General features: G+C 43.7%; 3 protein-coding genes across 6 annotated transcripts in view; all 3 read left to right on the plus strand.

Annotated features, from left to right (window-relative positions):
* The window catches only part of LOC307076733 (glycerol kinase), a 37,375-nt gene extending 29,408 nt beyond the window's left edge, over positions 1–7,967 (plus strand). For all 4 annotated transcript variants that reach the window (XM_079737827.1, XM_079737828.1, XM_079737830.1 and 1 more), the window contains 5 exons: positions 2,789–2,909; positions 4,001–4,144; positions 5,892–5,978; positions 6,873–6,959; positions 7,251–7,967. In XM_079737827.1, coding sequence (XP_079593953.1) covers positions 2,789–2,909; positions 4,001–4,144; positions 5,892–5,978; positions 6,873–6,959; positions 7,251–7,261 — 450 coding nt within the window. In that variant the 3' untranslated portion in view covers positions 7,262–7,967. The remainder of the gene's footprint in view (positions 1–2,788; positions 2,910–4,000; positions 4,145–5,891; positions 5,979–6,872; positions 6,960–7,250) is intronic.
* Positions 1–18,990, plus strand: part of mtrf1 (mitochondrial translational release factor 1) — a 140,645-nt gene that overhangs the window by 50,809 nt on the left and 70,846 nt on the right. The window lies entirely within an intron of this gene.
* nfkbiz (nuclear factor of kappa light polypeptide gene enhancer in B-cells inhibitor, zeta) lies at positions 8,993–18,207 on the plus strand. Its single transcript, XM_079738469.1, has 9 exons — positions 8,993–9,838; positions 10,078–10,430; positions 10,769–10,868; positions 12,711–12,857; positions 13,640–13,706; positions 14,493–14,662; positions 15,545–15,655; positions 15,973–16,140; positions 16,984–18,207. Exons 1-9 carry the CDS (start codon positions 9,653–9,655, stop codon positions 17,080–17,082), a joined length of 1,401 nt encoding a protein of 466 aa, XP_079594595.1. The 5' UTR covers positions 8,993–9,652; the 3' UTR covers positions 17,083–18,207.

The raw sequence follows: 18,990 nt of genomic DNA on the forward strand, positions 1-18,990 counted from the left end.
TAATTCTTTAATCAGTTGGTATCAAGAACGATAACGTGAATACTGCTAGATCGCTAATAAAGGCGACTAACGGAAATAATCAAGCAGAAAAAAAATACCACAGAAGAACCGTCAAACTGCAAAGTCATTTCCAGTAGGTGCGCGAAGGCTGTTTTGACAGTGCACTGTAGAAATGAGAGCACTGCGCCTATAAGTAAGTGTACTGTAGGGATAATGAAGTGCACTCAATGTAAGTGCACTTACGCAAGTGCGCGATTTCAGACACAGCACATCATTTGGGATAACCGAAGCCATGGCTGACAGGGGAGGTCCACCGGCTGCTGAGTACCAGAGACAACGCCTTCAAAGCCGGGGCTGAAACTGGCCTGAAAACAGCCTGTCTCTTGGCATCAGGAAAGCAAAACAGGACAATACAAAAAAGATAAGCTGCCTCTTCAAAGACAGAAGAGACGCGCGGAACCTGTGGCAGGGCATTCAGACCATCACGGACTACAAGCCCGCGCTACAGATCTGCGACGACAACATCTCTCTGCTCAACAACCTCAACAGCTTCTTTGCTTCTTTTTAGCTTTGGTTTGAAGCCACAAACAACACAAACCCAGAGAAAACTCCACCCACCCACCACGATCACGCTCTGTGCCTGTCTGCTGCCAGTGTGAAGAGGACACTCTCCGCTATCAACCCCCGCAAGGCAACAGGCCCAGACAACATTCCAGGAAGTGTGTTGAAGGACTGCGCAGAGGAGCTTAAGGATGTCTTCACGGATGTCTTTAACACTTCTCTGAGACAAGCTGCTGTCCCATCACATTTTAAGGCCACCATCATCATACCTGTGCCAAAGAAACCTGCTCCATCCTGCTTCAATGACTATCGCCCTGTGGCATTGACCCCCATCATCATGAAGTGTTTCGAATGGCTAGTCATGTAACACATCAAGTCCATCCTTCCCCCCCCCCCCCCCCCCACCTTGGACCCCTTTCAGTTCACATGCCGAGCCAAACGTTTCACAGAGGATGCAATCTGCTCTGCTCTCCATCCAGCCCTCACCCACCTGGACTCAACAGACTCATATGTGAGAATGCTGTTTATAGACTTCAGTTCAGCATTCAACATCATTATCCCACAACAACTCATCTGTAAACTGGTCCAACAACCAACACTGCATCACTGGCGAAGAAAGCACAGCGGCGCCTCTACTTCCTCCGCAAACTGAAGCAAGCGAAAGCTTGCTCCACCCATCATGTGCACTTCCTACCGGGGCAGCATTGAAAGCATCCTGTCCAGCTGCATCACTGTGTGGGGCGGGAGCTACACAGATTACAGCAGCAAAGCACTGCAACGCATAGTCAACACAGCTGGAAGGATCATTGGTGCCCAACTCCCTTCTTTGAAAGATGCATACATCACCCGCCTCACCCGAAAAGCAACCATGATTGTGAGCTCGCCAACCACATGTTGGCATCTGTTCAGCCTGCTGCCCTCTGGGTGAAGGTATCGGAGCCTACGTGCCTGCTCCACCAGACTCAAAATCACCTTCATCCACCTGGCGGTCAGGAAGCTAAATTCTCTCCCCTCTCTTCCCTCAGCATCATCCACCAGCTGTCAGAAAGCTGATCCACCCCCCCCCTTCTTTCTACCCCCCCCAAAAAAAAAAGACTGACATTTTTTGCACTACCACAACTCAAAATAACTAGAAACGTATGCTGCTTCTCTTAGATTGTATTATCTTACTATCTATCTTTCTAGTAATGTCCTTATCTCTTGCGCACTTCAATGTTTACTTTTAGTGTTGTCTTATCTGTTGTTTACTTTTAATGTTGTCTAATCTGTTGTGCATGTGCACTTTATCTGTGCAACGTGGGATAGTGAGAAATGTCATCTCGAATGCTTTGTATGTCTACATATGAAGTAATTGACATTAAAGCTGACTTTGATTAGCGGCAAGAGCCTCAGGACTCACTTGTTCAGAGTTCACTTGAACTCTGCATGCAGTTTATATAATGACTGCTCCCAGTGTTGTGTTGGTCATACTATAGAATGATTCAATGCTTGCTTAGTGAATAATACAGAACATAAGGAACTTTAAAAAGAAAAAACGCATACTAAATCGCTGTATTGGTCGAAATAATCACAATTCAATTATTTCCCCAAATCGTTCGGCAGTAACGCAGAACACCATGCGCTGAGTAGGGCTGTTCGATTTGAGGAAATAATCGAATTGCGATTATTTTTGTTGATCCTTTATATTCATTAATTAATTCATTCCGTACATTTTTGATGATCATATATATCCATTCATTCATTCCTTCATTCATTACATTCATTTATGATGATCCGATTCGTTGCAGGGACCTGGGCTGATACATTATGGAAAAAATGATAATCATGATTAGTTTGATCAATATTGAAATCACGATTATTAAAACGATTGTTTTTGTGTTTGAAAACATGATGTATTTATTCAGCATTTCCCTCCAAAAAAAAGCACTTTGTAACTTGAGAACTTTGAAAATTCCCCTTAAAAAAATACACAAAATGTTAAACTAGAAAATAACGTACAAATATGTATCCCGATGTTCTGTACAAAACATTTAGTGAATCAAATAGATATACTTAAAAAAATTTAAAAATAAAAAAATTGTTTAAACTTGATTATATTAGTTTGGAGATCATTTGTCCTAAAAAAAAATCACAAATCAAAATCACAAATCAAAATCACAAGCAAAATTTGACTAATTGCTCGGCCCTAGTCCGGGACTGATTTGTTGTTATTGTTGTTTTCCTTCAGATCCTGGATGCCATGAACCAGGACAGCGGCATCCCGCTCAGCCAGCTGCAGGTGGACGGGGGCATGACCTCCAACCGGCTGCTAATGCAGCTGCAGGCCGACATTCTCTGCATCCCCGTCGGTGAGATCAGCTAGCGTGAGCTTTGTTTGTAGCATCTGTTAGCTCGGTTTGTAGCATCTGTTGGCTTGGTTTGCAACCCCGTTGGTGCGACCAGCTAGCGTTAGCTTTGTTTGTAGCATCTGTTTGCTCAGTTTGTAGCATCTGTTAGCTCGGCTTGTAGCATCCTTTAGCTTGGTTTGCAACCCCGTCGGTGAGATCAGCTAGCGTTAGCTGTTGGATTACCAAGTGACGGCTTATTTGCATACATATGCAAATGAGCTGCCGCTTCTCTATTGGACAGTGGTATAAAGACTAAAGAGTCAGAGACACAGCCGAATCCATTCAAAACTATACGTCCGAACCAAGTCCTATTTTTATCAAAATGTTGTGGTATTTCGATACTTGAGGGTTAGGGTTAGGGTTTTGGGGATTGATTCCTCTGCATACCACTACTAGACGCCCCAACGCAAGATACGGTGTGCCTGTTCCTTATCTGATCGCTACTGTTATGAAGCGGTTTTCTGCGCTTTAGCTATCGAGTCATCATCGCAGAGCAGCGACACAAACACACGTAACCGTTAAAGTTATCGTCACCAAAACTCCCTTCTGTTTAGGAGAGATGAAAAGAATATTGGGACGCAACAGCTCCGTCTTGTTGCTTTCCAGATGTATTTTGGTCGACTCTCCCCCTGGAAATGGACAGAGGTTCAAGGCCGAGACGCGTTTGCGGTTTTGCTTTCTTCACCCCTGTTTTAAAGATTAAAGGTGACATATTATGCCACCAGGTGTGAGTGTGATTAGTTGTTACAAGCCGTTTTGAAAATCTGCCTTTTCCTGTGTTTTAGTGACATCACAAGTGGGCGTGTGCACCTAGATGTACACTTGATAGATCAGTCCACCAGCCTACCCAGTGGACCTTTAGAAAATGTTGCTCATCTATCCGTCATACATCTAGGTGGACACGCAAACCTGTGTGTCCAGAAGAGGCCGATTTTCAAAACGGCTTATAGCGGTTAATCACACTTACACCTGGTGGTAGAATATGTCACCTTTTTAAGGTTAAAGGTTGTCATGGTGACGGGCGGGTGGGGTTGTTTTTTGTCTTTACGCAGTGAAGCCGTCGATGCCGGAGACCACCGCCCTGGGCGCGGCGATGGCGGCCGGCTCAGCGGAGGGTGTGAGCGTGTGGAGCCTGCGGCCTGAGGACCTGAGTGAGGTCACCTCCGAAAAGTTTGAGCCGCAGATCAACCCCGAAGGTGAGGATTCGCGATCGTTATCAGCAACTGGGGTTCGGATTAGGAGTTTGGGATCGTTAACAGAACCTGAAGTTTGGTTGAGGAGTTTGTGATCGTTAACTGAGGATGTAAGACTGATCTTTAAGTGAACATAAATAGACTTTTATGTTCACTTAAAGATCCCATGGCATGAAAATTTCACTTTCTGAGGTTTTCTAACATTAATGTGAGTTCCCCTAGCATACCTATGCTCCCCCAGTAGCTAGAAATTTCGTTGGGTGTAAAACGAGCACTAAGCATTCTGCCTTTGAAAGAATGAAGCTCAGACGCGTCGTTTTGGAATTTTCCCGTATGTCGTCATAAGGGGAGATGCCACCTCCCCTTTCTCTGCCTTGCCAGCCCAGAGAATTTGGCCCGCCAATGAGACAATGTGCTACGACCTACGAGCGCTGTGTGTGTGTGTGTGTGTGTGTGTGTGTGTGTGTGTGTGTGTGTGTGTGTGTGTGTGTGTGTGTGTGTGTGTGTGTGTGTGTGTGTGTGTGTGTGTGTGTGTGTGTGTGTACACAGTGTAACGCAAGTGTTGTGCACTTCTTTGTTATTTGGATAACCGTTCTGCTGTTGGTGTTATGGCGCATAACACGTCGGTTCTTTGACGTCTCTGGTGTTTCCACAACACACTGTAGTGGGGGTTATCTCAGCCGTGGTTGAGGAGGAATTGGGGGAAAGGAGCTTTGGCTTTGACTCCATGAAGTACATGAACTGCGACATGGAGGAGAAAGGGATTGTTGCCCACGATTGTCTCCCGCTTGAGCCCGGCTTCCCGCTGCCCGCTGCCGAGGGACCACCGCCTTGGCGCTGACCGCTGCAGGAGGCGGTGGTCCCTCGGCAGCAATCCCTTTCTCCTCCATGTCGTGGTTCAGTCTACTTCAGATTGACGTGGACGTGGAAGAACCAGAGACGTCTCCGACGCAGTCGATTGAGATTCATAATATCGTCTGGAGGCGCACACAGCTTTTGGCCGTAATAATATATATTATATGATATAGATATCTATGTATAATATAATATTATCTAGATTTAGAGCTCCAGGACTCCCGCTGGAGCACCCGGAGTGTTCTAGAATATTTACAGAACACGGCCAAAGGCTGTGTGCGCCTCGCCATTGCGATACATCCACTGTAAACAGAGCACATGGTACCGTGGCCGCAAGCTGCTCAGGGCCACACCCCTACCCTCCTCCTTGACCCGCCTCTCTCCTCCTCATTTGCATTAAAGCTGCAGACACCGAAACGATGCTTTGGGGAAAGCTCAATGTGGGACTGGCTCGTAGTGGCTATAATGTTGCACCACGGCTGAATCTCGGGAACGTCTTCAAATTCAACTGTGTTAGGGGGCCACTAATATCTATATTAAAGCATCCATAAAGTAGCATGCCATGGGACCTTTAAGCTTTCTGCTAAATCTTAAATATATTGCACTTCTATGTTTTTACTTTGTCTTTGTTTTCTTTTACTTATCTAATTTATTTGATTACTTCAACTTAGTGTATGCTTGCTTTAGCTTTCTGCTAAATCTTAAACTTATCTTAATTTATATTTTATTTTTATTGTATGACGATGTTTCTATGAATAAATAAATGAAGTTATCTTGCCTTCACGGAAACTCTGAGTTAGGATTAGGAGTTTGCGATCATTAACCAAACTGCGGTTCAAATTATGAGCTTATGTGTTGACACCGTTTTTCTTTTTGGTACACCCTCGCTCGGCAGAAAGTGAATTTCGGTACGCACGCTGGAAGAAGGCTGTGGAAAAATCCAAGAACTGGGAGACGACAGAGCCCGTCGCCAACGGCAACGGTAGGATCCGTTTTTTTTTTAAGTGTGCATTTTAATTAAATTTCACATCAGGTTTTTAGTCCAAAAATGGGACCAATTAGTCATTATCATTATTATTTACACTAGTTCTTGTTGATAATGACCTTATTAAGTACAAAATATTATTATAAAGATTATATATAAATTAGCACAGAACAATATAGGCAGAGAATGCAATATTGCATTTCTCTACCCAACCAGAGATATCATAGTTACACGTTTTATATTCAGCCTTATATTCTTAATAGAAATTTATATTTTGAACTTTTGTCATGAGATTGTCAACTATTAAGGTAATAAGAGACATGTGCTGTGTTCCGATATCCAAACTTCCATGAGTACACTTAAAGGTAGTACACTATCCGCACCCGCAAGTGCGCTGATTTTCACATGTCAGTGTTGTTCCAAATCGAATACTCTGTGGTGCACTTACCGGAAATTATGATCGTAACTGCCGCCGCGGCTCCTCCTCTGCAGTAAACATCCCGCTTCGAATGGTGTAGTCTTTACGCCTAGCAGCTTTAAAAGCTATAAAAACTACAAAATGACTCCATTAATGCGGAGCTAGGCTCAGCCTGGCTCCGCCTCTTCCGCTACATAGCTAAGATGCTGCTGTTGAGTACGAAAAGTGTACATTGATCCACACTCCGCGGTTTGACCGTTTTGAGTTAACCATCTCAGTACACTTCTTTTTGCCCCGATCTTAATTGGAACGCCCTACGTACTCAAACTAAGTATAGTGAGTGCGGATACTATGGATATTGGAACTCAGCAATGGTGACAATCCTCCATTTTATTTGAACTGATTGCTCCTCCCCCCTCCACGTGCCGGATCTAAAATGGCCACCGGATCTCGGCACACGCCACCGTTATCAGGCGAGACCAGCATCTTCAGCAGCGTCCCGCTCGGCTTCTACATCATCGGCAGCATGCTAATGCTAGTCGGCGCCAAATACATCGCAGGTCAGTGTACACTGTGGTTTCCGTGGCGACTGAGTGTGTTGCAATTTCAGTATTAACATCAGTGGTTGGGTTAGTCACAACCACAGGTACAAATTTTATGTTTGTTTTTTTTATAAATTAGTTACAATATATATATTTAATCATATAGGCCCATATATTTTATTTTATTAAAATTTTTTGAAAGCAAGTTTCCTTAAAAAATACAAAAAAATCTTATTGTAATTTCTTTAAAAAAAGTAATTAGTAATTAATTATTAATGTTATAATGTTTTATCCCCCGTCTCATTGTAGGTCACAGCTAAGGTCAAACCTAGAGAGACCCCCAGTAGAGAGCAGAGGGGAAAGCGGTCTCCCGCCAAAATGATCTCGTTCTTCCCTCATAGCAGTCGTTGGTTTTTTCGCTCTCCTTCCCTTAAATTTCATTCCGGAACCCAGAGATGACCCCACCACCCCGGAGTGTACGGAGGCTTCCTATTGGACGGAGAGTTCGGAAAGGGGGGTCGGAGCTGAGCGCCTCTGCGACGTGAAAGATGCACATAGACAATGAATGGGAATGCGCTCGCACACCAACAACACAGCATTTAGGTTGTTTTTTCTGAACATGATCTGACACGGAGCTTTCTGAAAGCGTTTTAGTTTAGGTGTAAATGTGAATGAAAAACAGGGATGGGACTTATGTTTTTCAGCACTGGTAAAGAGTAATTAAGTTATTGTTATAGTTCTCGTCAATATTAACTCTATTATTTGTCTGTCCTACCTTTCTGCACTTGGGTGTTCCAAGAACGAGAAACAATAGACATTCAGAGCACTTTACGTGTGTGTGTGTGTCTCCCTCTGTGTGCATGTTTGTCTGTGTATCTCTCCCTGTGTGTGTGTGTCTCTCTCCCCTGTTTGTGTGTCTCTCTCCCGTCTGTGTGTCTCACCCGTCTGTGTGTGTAAATAGTTAGTGGATTGTTGACACTGAAACATGACACTGAAAATGCAACCTGTTTCAAAATGTCACTGTGTGTGTGCCATCGTGAATACGCACCCAAGCATCCAGTGAATAAATGCATACAAATATGTTGTGCGACATTCGATCCAGTCATTTACACAAGTGTTGTGTTACAACAGGGAGATAAAGGATCGATAAAGATTAAAGGGCTGATTATGGTTCCACATCGACGTAACGCAGTGACCACACATTCGCTTCGACGCAGTCGTGAACCTGTTTTGGTTCTGACTCGGGTTTTGGTGGGTGGAGCAATCACAGCCCTTGCTGCTGTGTCGCCTCAACGTAAGGTTAACATTTTTGGGAGGCGCGCGTCCGGCCCTTTGCGGTGGACGCAAGGACGTAATGGGTCCGTAACCCACTTGTGTTGCGTTGACGTGGAACCATAGTCAGTCCTTGAGTGAGAGAAAAACATTTTTTGACTATCTAGCTCAGGGTTCGGCAACCTTCACTATCAAAAGAGCCATTTCTGGTCCCTCTCCCACCAAATAAAATGTATTTGGAGCCACCAAACCTATTCGGCCAAGCTCTTTGGCTAAAATGGATAACACAGCACATCTAACGTTTTATATAAAGTTAGACTACATATAAAATAGCCGATAGTTTGTTGCATTTATAAAATGTGTGGGTGTAGGATTTGTCGTTTAGTTTACAGTTTACAAGATATTAAAAGATTTTATTTTGCTATTTTAGTGTCGCAGTATCACCTTGATCTCCAGATTAAGAGGTGTTCCCTTTGAGATTAAAAATAAAAATTGTTAAAGATACTAGGAGCTACTGCAGAGGGGTGCAAGAGCCACCTTTCGCTCCCGAGCCGCGTGTTAGAGACCGATAGCTAAACCACTGTGTAACATCATTTGCATGTGATGCTATGTTCTTCCCGCTGTCACGTAATCCTAGCCTGGTTCCAACTTGTTTTGACAGTTGGTAAAACCCCCAAAACATTTCCTCATGCCTGGCATCTTTATTAAGGGAGTAAACATTTATCTGTGTTGGAACTTCTGAAAATGCCTGTTTTTTGACGGGGTAGGAGTTTCAAACCACCTTTGGCGCCTTTGGTCAGGTCAAAATTCGGGCTTTGGTTTAGCCTAGCTTTACTAGGCTCATTTTTGAAGGTTCCTTTAATTTAAGGGATCTTATATGGTTTTGGTAAAGTATTTGGGGCAGTTGCATACGTTTTTGGACTACGCTCTAGATATGCGAAACTAATTCCCGCCCAGAATCCAAGTGCACTTCGTGAACACGTGAAGATGCTTTTAAAAAAAAATGCAAACTGGATTTACTTTATTTAAAAGCTGTTTCCTCCTTCCTCATATTGCAGATATCTTGTGCGGTCACGTTTAGGAATGAACAAATAGTTCTAATGATCCTCGGGCGAGTCAACTCGACGTCATAAAGCCTCGTCTGGTTCATTCCTTTAAACAGTCATCCGGGAACACAGACAGGACCTAAGAAGAGCAGCTCGAATCAGTCATGTAAAATGTAACTATAGGCCTATGTATACATCATTTTTATTTTATTTTTTAATTATTTAATATTAGAATTTATTTTATTATATATATTTTCTTTTAAATTATTTTACCCTCTCAAAGCAGCTGGTCGATCGTATAGTTGCAGGGCACCGCGCGCATTATTGATTATTCTACCGCGCGACGCACGGGTGAACCAGGGCTTGAGCGCGAGAGGGACGCACGGCCGGGCCATGAGCCAGGCCTTGAGCGCGAGGCGGACGCACGGGGGGGGCATGAGGCAGGCGGTCAGCGCGAGGGGTACGTACGGGGGGGCCATGAGCCAGGCGGTCAGTGCAAGGGGCCACGCCCACACCGGGAGCAGGCTGACGGTCCGAGAGCTCATCAAGCTACACCGGAGAACCACCGGGGGCCCAGCGGTAAGCACTTACTTTACATTTGTGTTTTTATATATCTACTATCTGTATTTATTTGAAATTATTTATTTATTTTATTCATATAGAATTTAATACATTTATAAAATTAAATAAATATTCTATTCTATTTATCTATTTTTTATATCATGCACAAATAGTAGGCCTATTTGTTATATTTTATTTGTGTGTGTGTGTGTGTGTGTGTGTCCCTCTCTCTCTTTTCTCGTTCTCCGTGGATGTAGGCGAAGCGACAGGGATACCTCCGGGACGCCCTCACTCGTCCCTGCATGTGGGGAGGTAACCGTCCACCTCCTGCGAACCCTGCTCTTAAATCCGTCGCCGATCCGCTGACAACCGCCACGGCAGCACCCTGCAAAGTCTCCCGCTGCGGCCTTCTCGACCAAGGTGTTTCCACGATCTGCCAGCCGTACGTCGAGCGCTCTCCGCCGCAGCGGGGCCTGGACCTACCCGCCGCGGAGCCGGGGAGTGTCGGTGGAGCCCTGAGCCTGTTTCAGTGGCAGGTGATGCGGGAGAGCGCGAGGCTGGGGGCCGTGCCGGAGTCACTTTTGGGGATTCAGGACGAAGACGGAGACACGTATGTGGTTAAGAGTTTAATTTATTTAGGTTGTGAAATGGCCTCGTGTTTTGAGATTGGGTTTGCAGACGCGCACGCACGCACGCGTATTGACAAGCACACACACACACACACACACACACACACACACACACACACACACACACACACACACACACACACACACACTAAAATAGACACACACACACACTCAAATAAAGTCACACACTAACATAAAGAGATACACAATTTAACATAAAGACAAACACATAAAGCGATACACACAAACTTTGTGGGTTTATATAATTTTTGAACCATTTCCAGCCTTTTTATTTCCTCCTGTCATTTTCCATTCCTAGATGTCTTCACATCGCCGTGGCGCAGGGAAAGAGAGCGCTTGCCTACGTTCTGGCAAAGAAGAGCAGTGGATCCATCGACACCAACGACAACAACGGTCAGGTCTGTAGGGCTACACTTTAAAGGCTCAGTTATGGTTCCACGCAGAAACTTCGACACAGTCCTGAAACTGTTTTGGGTTTTAGTGAGCGGACCAATCACAGCTCTTGCTGATGCGTCGCCTTGACGCAAGGTTAACATTTTTGGGAGGCGCACGTCAGGACCTTGCGGCAAACGTACGAGGGTCCGTAAACATCCTTGCTTTGCGTCGACAAGAAACCATAGCTAATCCTATACTCAGATCGCGTGTATGGTTTAGTTATTTTGGCTAAGCGGAGGTAGGCCCATTGAAATGTAGAATCGATGGGGTCATCGAAACGGTTTAATCTGATAAAGTAAAATGAATGAATAACAATGATTCAAAGATTAACTGAAATTGGCACAGGAGTGGCAGTTATTTAATCTGATTTTTTAACGCCAGGCCATGCCCTTTAATGGAAAGCCAGGATATGTTTTGATATTTATTGTGAAATATACACTTGGATAGTTTGTGTAGTTATATACATAAACCTTACATGTATATAGTTATATACATAAACATATGTATAGCCGAACATAAACATATGTATATAACTACATAAATATTATGTTTTTACTTGAATAAGCTATTTAAAGGGCAACCTTTGGGAACCATTGGCTATCGTTTGACGACAATTCATAAGCCAATAGACCTGGGCCTGTATTACAGAAACTTCCTATCTCACAAGTCTGCTTGTGCATGTCGGCTTATCTCTATAAACCGATATCAAATCGATAAAAAGTAAAACATTAAATTTCTTTAATTTAATAAAAAATGTTGTCAGACAATGGCTGATGGGTTCCAAGGTTGTTTTTTCCACACAAAACCAAAGCCCTCTCAAAGTTGATTGGCCGAAACTTCCGGATGAGAAACGCAAACCGATATCTGGTCCCATTGCCGACTGATTCTGAGGTTTACATGCAGATTAATGTGAGGGATTATTAAAAGATGCGGCCACACTTTTTATTAAAGACGATTTATTGCAAAGGTTTGCTAATTCACATGAGCTGGAGCTCCATGCTGCCATGCAGGAGATCTCTCCCTCAGTGTGTGTGGTGACGGCTGCTGCAACCCGTCGACCACTGATTGGTCAACGAGCAACAGGTGTGCAGCCTCCCCCAGCCCCACAGTCTAATCAGTCTGACTCAGGGCCAGGTGAGGCTCCTGAGACCAGCCATCATCCACACACACAAAGTGATGTTGCACGAAATAACAAAAGGCAAAAATCTAAGTCTGAAACTCTGTCACAAGATGAAACCGATTCAGATGGCAAGTTCATTTTAAGTTATAACTCAATGAGAGAGAGGGAGAGAGAGAGACCCTTAAAACGTATTAGCAACGCTCTCCATTTGACACGAGGAGAGAGAAAGACTGGCAGACAGAGAGAGACAGGTGGAGAGTGAGAGACGGACAAGCAGATCGAGGCACACACAGGAGAGATAGAAAGAGAGACAGTTGGAGAGGGAAAGAGAGACAAGCAAAGGGAGAGACACAGTAGAGAGAGAAAGAGAGACGGGTGGAAAGGAAGAGCAAGGGACAAGCAGAGGGAGAGAGAATTTGAGAGAGAAACACCGGACAGATATAGAAAGAGAGAGAGAGGGACAGGCAGAGAGAGCCAACCTGCATCACTACCCGCTGTTGCTTGGCTTCAGTGCCACACAGTCTTGTGTTTCATTTCTCCCTCTCTTCAAAACACTGTGACCGTCCGCACGTGACAAATATAATACAAAGTTTGATGGCGGCGCAGAGGGGCATATTTCTGCTGACTGACTGACTGACTGACTTAAATAATCTGCCTGACGACACTTTTTATCTAATTTACCCAGAGTGCCTTGCACATTGCGGCGATCACCAACCAGCCTTTGATCGTGCAGGACCTGCTCCTTCTGGGGGCAAAGGTCAACATTAGGGACCGCTGGGGTCGCTCTCCTCTCCATGTGTGCGCTGAGAATGGCCACGCCCTGACCCTTGAGGTAATCACAACAGTGGGATGAAAAATAACTACCAACAAATATTTTTATCGTCATTTTTCATTTACATTTAGGGCATTTAGCAGAAACTTTACCCAAAGCGACTTACAATAAGTACATTTGTAATAAGAAAGAATAACAATATATCGCTGTCAGTACAGTATAAGGATGTTCATAGAACCAAGTGCCAAGCACTAACAATCACTAGTTTAACCCATTCCCCGTATACAGCAGAAATAGCTGGCAAAGATGCTACACAACTAAGTACTATAACCAAGTACGCCATACAATAAGTGCGTACATTAAGTGCTTACAATTACAATACAAAGATACAACACAAAACAAGACAAGGCAGTGAAGAGGTTTCAAATATGCAGATATTGGTGATACATTCTGCTGATGTGGTAACTGACTATTTTTCACCATGGCTTATAATGGAAAGAAAGGAGTGAGACTGGAATAACAAACAAAGACATGTTCAGACGGACACAGATTGTAGACCTCATATAAAATCCTCCCATATTTGTGAATTTATTGAGCGAAGACAAAAATCGAAACAGTAGATTACAAAGCTGTGAAGAAATCATCCCTGTAAATTCAGTGAAAAAGTTCCAAATTCTTACAAAAGTGTTTTTCTTCCCTTAAACACTTCACCACTTTTTGCTTCACGATGTGTTCGGTGAAAACATCCACCATTCCTCCTGGATTGTATTCTGTGCTCTCGTTTTACGATATGTCTCTTAAAATGCTTTGTATATTTTAATTCTCTAATTTAATTTTAACAGACCATCCGAAAGACTCTCTGCCTCGGAAACTGCCAACCGATAAACGTGGAGCTGTTGAATTACGACGGTGAGTGGTGCTTTATCAAGGTCGAATTAAAGTAACAATTAATTAAAAAAACAATGACAATACTTGGTTTTTAAGCATTATGTCAAGTAAATATGTCAGATTAAATGTAATTCAAATTTCCTGATATTTACACGTCTGTTAATTAGTCATCTGCCTTTTTTTTGTGCCGTAGTCATGGGGAAAAAAAGTCCTGATTTAAATTAAACCGACGTTTCCCACCCATCTATGTACCTTTCCTAACGTTGAGCTGATAAATCACGAAGGTTGACGGCATTCTTACAAACCGGTTGAAATGTGAATTAAGTAAGAAAATAAAAGGATTAATAAAGATACAAGGTTTTAACTTATTTCGTGGACATTAAATGTGACCCAAATATTCCAACATTTAAAAATCTGTGAATTAGCTAATTAGCATTTTATTTGCGCACAGCCTCCAAAAAAAGTCCAGATTTAAATGAAACTGAAACCTTTACCGTTCCTAACACTACTGTTGTGTTTTCCTTCATATTTCAGCCAATTTTCCCCTCAACCCATTAAATGTCTGAACTCTCTGTCCATCCGTCTCTTTGTCTGACCGGTCCGTCTGTCTCTCTTTGTCTGAATGTGTGCGTCTCTGACTAACGTCCATCTCTTTGACTAACCTGTCTGTCGGTCTGTCTGTCCCCCTTAAGGTCTGACCCCTCTGTCTCTGTCTGACCTGTCGGTCTGTGTCTCTCTTTGTCTGACCGGTCTATCTGTCTGTTTAAAGGTCTGACCTGCCTGACCTGTCTGTCTGTCTGTCTGTAGGTCTGTCCCCTCTCCATGTGGCGGTGACTTCCTACAACACCCTGGTCCGGGAGCGACGGCAGCTAGGGGAGGGGTGCCCGCTGGTCGCCATGGAGATCGCCCGTCGTCAAGGGCAGCTGGCCGCCTGCGTCAGGACACTGCTGCTCATGGGCGCTCAGTGCGGCACCAAGGTAAGAGGGATTCAAACCAGAGTAGAGGCAACCCTTTCTGTCTGTCTGTCTGTCTGTGTGTGTCTCTCTCTACCTCTCACTCTGTACTTGTCTCTCTCTCTGGCCTGTCCACACGGGCGAAAACTGTCTATCAGTTTTCCTTTGATGTGGTTCAGGAATATCTCCGTAAAGACACATTCATTGTGAAAGCGCATCGACCTCTAGAAACGCTGTGGTACACGTTCCAGGCCCATAAGGGGCGCTGCTTCTGCTAAGAGACGAGCATATACTTTTGAATGTACAGTTAGTAATTAAATGTACCATAGGGCTGTATTTAAAACTTGTAAAAGAATACAAATAATAAATTAAATAAAATAAAATATGAAATGCAACTCTAACGTCTCCAAGCTGGTGGGGGGGCGATGACGTCATCGTTTGCGTTTCAGGCGTCCACATGAATCCTAACCGGATCTGTCTGAACGGTCGGCCCAAACGCACAAGACTTATGCGGTTTCCTCTACCTCCCTCTCACTCTCTCTCTAACGTGTTTTTGTTTGATATGCATCTCGCCCTTTGTTTGTGTATGGGTGTTTCTTATTTTTCCTGTCAGTCTCTCTGTCTTAACCAGTTTGGTCTGGTCCTGTCTGTCTGTCTGGCCCTGTTTGTCTATCTGGTCTGGTCTCTCTCTCGGCCTCTCTCTCACTCACTCACTCACTCTCTCACTCACTCACTCACTCACTCACTCACTCACTCACTCACTCACTCACTCACTCACTCACTCACTCACTCACTCACTCACTCACTCACTCACTCACTCACTCACTCACTCACTCACTCACTCACTCACTCACTCACTCACTCACTCACTCACTCACACTAAACGAACCCTTTCGCCTCCGGCAGGACTGCAAGAACGGGAAGACGGTCCTCCACCTGGCGTCGGAGGAGGCGCAGGGAGAGCTGTTCCCCCTCCTCCTCCACCACCCCTCCTCCTCCTCCATCATCAACCACAAGGTGGGGCCGGCACGTCCCGACAAACACCTAGCATACCCTTCTGTCGGGTTGAAGTTCTTCTATTAGTCATATGTACAACATAACAGTCAAAGCAGTCATAGGTGGCAATGACATGTTTGCATCCCAAGCTCTCCTTAACAATGCAAAGAATAAATATAAAGAAAAAGCATGAATCTAAAAAGAGTAATAAGGTACAGCCCATGATTATTATGATTGTTATTATTGCATATTTCAATGGTGAAACTTGGCCACGGTGTGGCACCACGATACCTGTGTATTAAGAGTGGGTGTCTCTCCCCCCCCCCCCCCCCCCCCAGATGTACAGCGGTAACACGGCGCTGCACATCGTCAGCTCTCTGGCCCGTGACGCCGGTGCCCTGACGGCCGTGGACACGCTCCTGAGGGCCGGGGCCGACCCGGGGGCCCGCAACCTGGAGAACGAACAGCCCGCCCACCTGGTGCCCCCCAGCACCGTCCGGGACAAGGTTGGTTCTCTGCTCTCTCTCTCTCTCTCTCTCTCTCTGTCTCTGTCTCTGTCTGTCTGTCTCTCTGTCTCTGTCTGTGTGTGTGAGAGAGAGATTAGCCGTTACAAGCCGTATTCAAAATTGGCCCCTTCTGACATCACAAGTGGGCGTGTCCACCTAGATGTGTGCTGGATAGATCAGACTGCCAGCCTACCCAGTGGATTGGAGCAAACGTTTTTGATCATCATATGGACACGCCCACTTGGGATTTCACTAACTGATGTCAAAACGGCTTTTGATAGCTAGTGACACTCCACCACCTGGGACTCTATAAGGATATAGTTCACCTTACATCCTTGGCCAGGTTTTGTGACAGATAGATGAGCAACGTTTGCTCCACTCCACTGAGTAGGCTGGTAGACTGATCTATCCAGCACACATCTAGGTGGACACGCCCACTTGTGAAGTCACTGAAACGCAGGAAAAAGGCAGATTTTCAAAACGGCTTGTAACAGCTAATTACTCACACCTGGTGGCATAATATCACCCCTTTAATCTGTCGCTAGAGTGGCAGTTATTTATATATATTGGATCGGCTTTTGAATTGGGCCACGCCCTTTTATGGAAAGCCATTGCTGCCCAGGGAAGGCGTGATTTGATATTCATTGTGAAACATAAACTTGAATATCTTTGAAAGCGAATAAAGAGCAAACTTCGGAAACCATTGACTTTCGTTTGAACGACAAATAAATGAGTGGATTGCACACACGCTAACGCTGACTTACCGTAAAAAAAGAATATATAAAATAAGATTTTTCATTTGTTCGCCCAATAATGAAAATCTTTGTGACGCCCCCCCCGCAGGTACGGAAGATGATCAAGGGCCACAACTACTACGCGCTTTTCCTAACCGCTCAGAAAATGCATAAACGCTGTCAGTTAGACAGTCCAACGTTCTATTAAGAGATCTTCCCTCGTGGGGAAGATAACTGTTGTTTCAATGAAACATTGTCATGTGTACACTACTATAGTGCCTATGGGGGGGGTGTGCGTCTGTGTGTCCTGATTTTGTATCGAAGGAATGTATGTTTGTGGAGGCGTTTGTGTTCTAGGACAGTGTGTGTCCTGATTTTGTATCCAAGGCATGTTTATGTTTGTATGTGTGTGTATGTCCTGTTTTTGGTATCTAAGGTGTGTGGGTTTGTATATGTGCTCTCTTTACATTGCTATGTGCAAATGTGTTAGTCTGCATCTGTCTCTTTCTATCTCAAGTGTGTGTGTGTGTTTGTCTGTGACTGACTAAGACATGTACGTTTGTGGCGGCTTGTTTGTATGTCCTGTTTTTATATCCAAGGCATGTTTGTGTGTGCTTGTGTCTTACGACTGTGTGTGTGTGTGTGTGTGTGTGTGTGTGTATGTTGATGATTACATATTAGTAACTTTAATCTATAATACAACTAAAAGATATTGATATATATACTAGCTAGTATAATATCATGTATAATATATATTTAATAATATAATGATAAAACCACAGTAATGTAAAGTAAATATAATAGCGGTGGATTATAAATCGGATAACCAATTATGGAAACATTGCTTTGTGTTTGTATAAATGTTGTTATATAGTGGGTGACATTTAAACATGTTTGTGGTTTGTAGTTTACCGATTTTTGGCGGTTAAGATTTTGGTATTAGGAAATGTGTTTCTTTGCATTGTGGGTCTCTGGAGATGTTTGCTTGGTTTTTATATTGTCAGGCTGAAAGAGATTAATTAACGTATTATATCTGATTCAAATATAATATAAACCCATTATATGTATATTTATATATTTTAATTATGGAAATATTGAGAAAATTATAAGAATACATTTTTACAATGTGCTTCAATATGCAATGCAACTTGTGTTACTTCTTGTTTTAGAAATCGTATCAAGTTGGATTTTGACCTTGCTTATTAAAAGTCGGAGATATTTGATCTCTGCCTTGTTCATTTTTCTGTTATTATGGTGTCCAGAAGGGTAGCCAAATGTATGGAAATAAATCTGTGCCATCGGGTTTTGAAAATAAAAACCCATTGAATTATAAGCACTGAATATTTATGCGTTGAAATAACGTATCTGAATTGTTTGCCTCTGAATTTAACTCTTTACATTTTCAATAAATCATATTCACCTTTATTTTTCAATGTTAAAAAATTCAACGTAAGAAAATGCAACTCAAATATTTTCAACGTCCCAAAATTCAAACCGCCAAATTCACCATCAAAATTCAATGTACCAAATTCAGTGTTAACATCCGGGGACCCACGGAAGAGCAATCGATCCTAGATGCTAGATCGCGGTCAAGCAAGGAGAGCGAGTGAGCGCGTCATTCTCGTTGGATACCTAACTCTCACGAGGGAGGGCTAGGCAGATTTACTTAGCCATGTCCAACGGCAACGGCAGCAATAATGGTGCTTCGGTGAGTAATTTTTTCTATATATATATATGCAGGGTGCGATTTGCCGGTGGGGATGGTGGGGATTATCCCCCCCTCTGGTTTACACGTCCTACCCTCTGCTGAATTATTTTTATCCTCGGTGGGGATAAAAATTATCCCCCCCACCCAAAGTATTTTCACCATTACATCGTAATAATTAACAACCAAAATACACAGGGTCCGTCTTCATTTTGAAACATTTTAAAATGTTTCTCAAAATTATCCCCCCCTCTGGTTTTTTCACAAATCGCACCCTGTATATATGCCATTAGTGTGGTTTGTCTCTGTAAGATTCAGCAATGGACAATACTGACGGACACTTGTACATAGTGTCACGTCGTTTGTTGTCCAGTACAACCCGTAGGACGTCGAATTGAAAAATGCGATCCA

Source organism: Pollachius pollachius (genome assembly GCF_949987615.1).
Source record: "Pollachius pollachius genome assembly, chromosome: 6".
Lineage (NCBI taxonomy): Eukaryota > Metazoa > Chordata > Actinopteri > Gadiformes > Gadidae > Pollachius > Pollachius pollachius.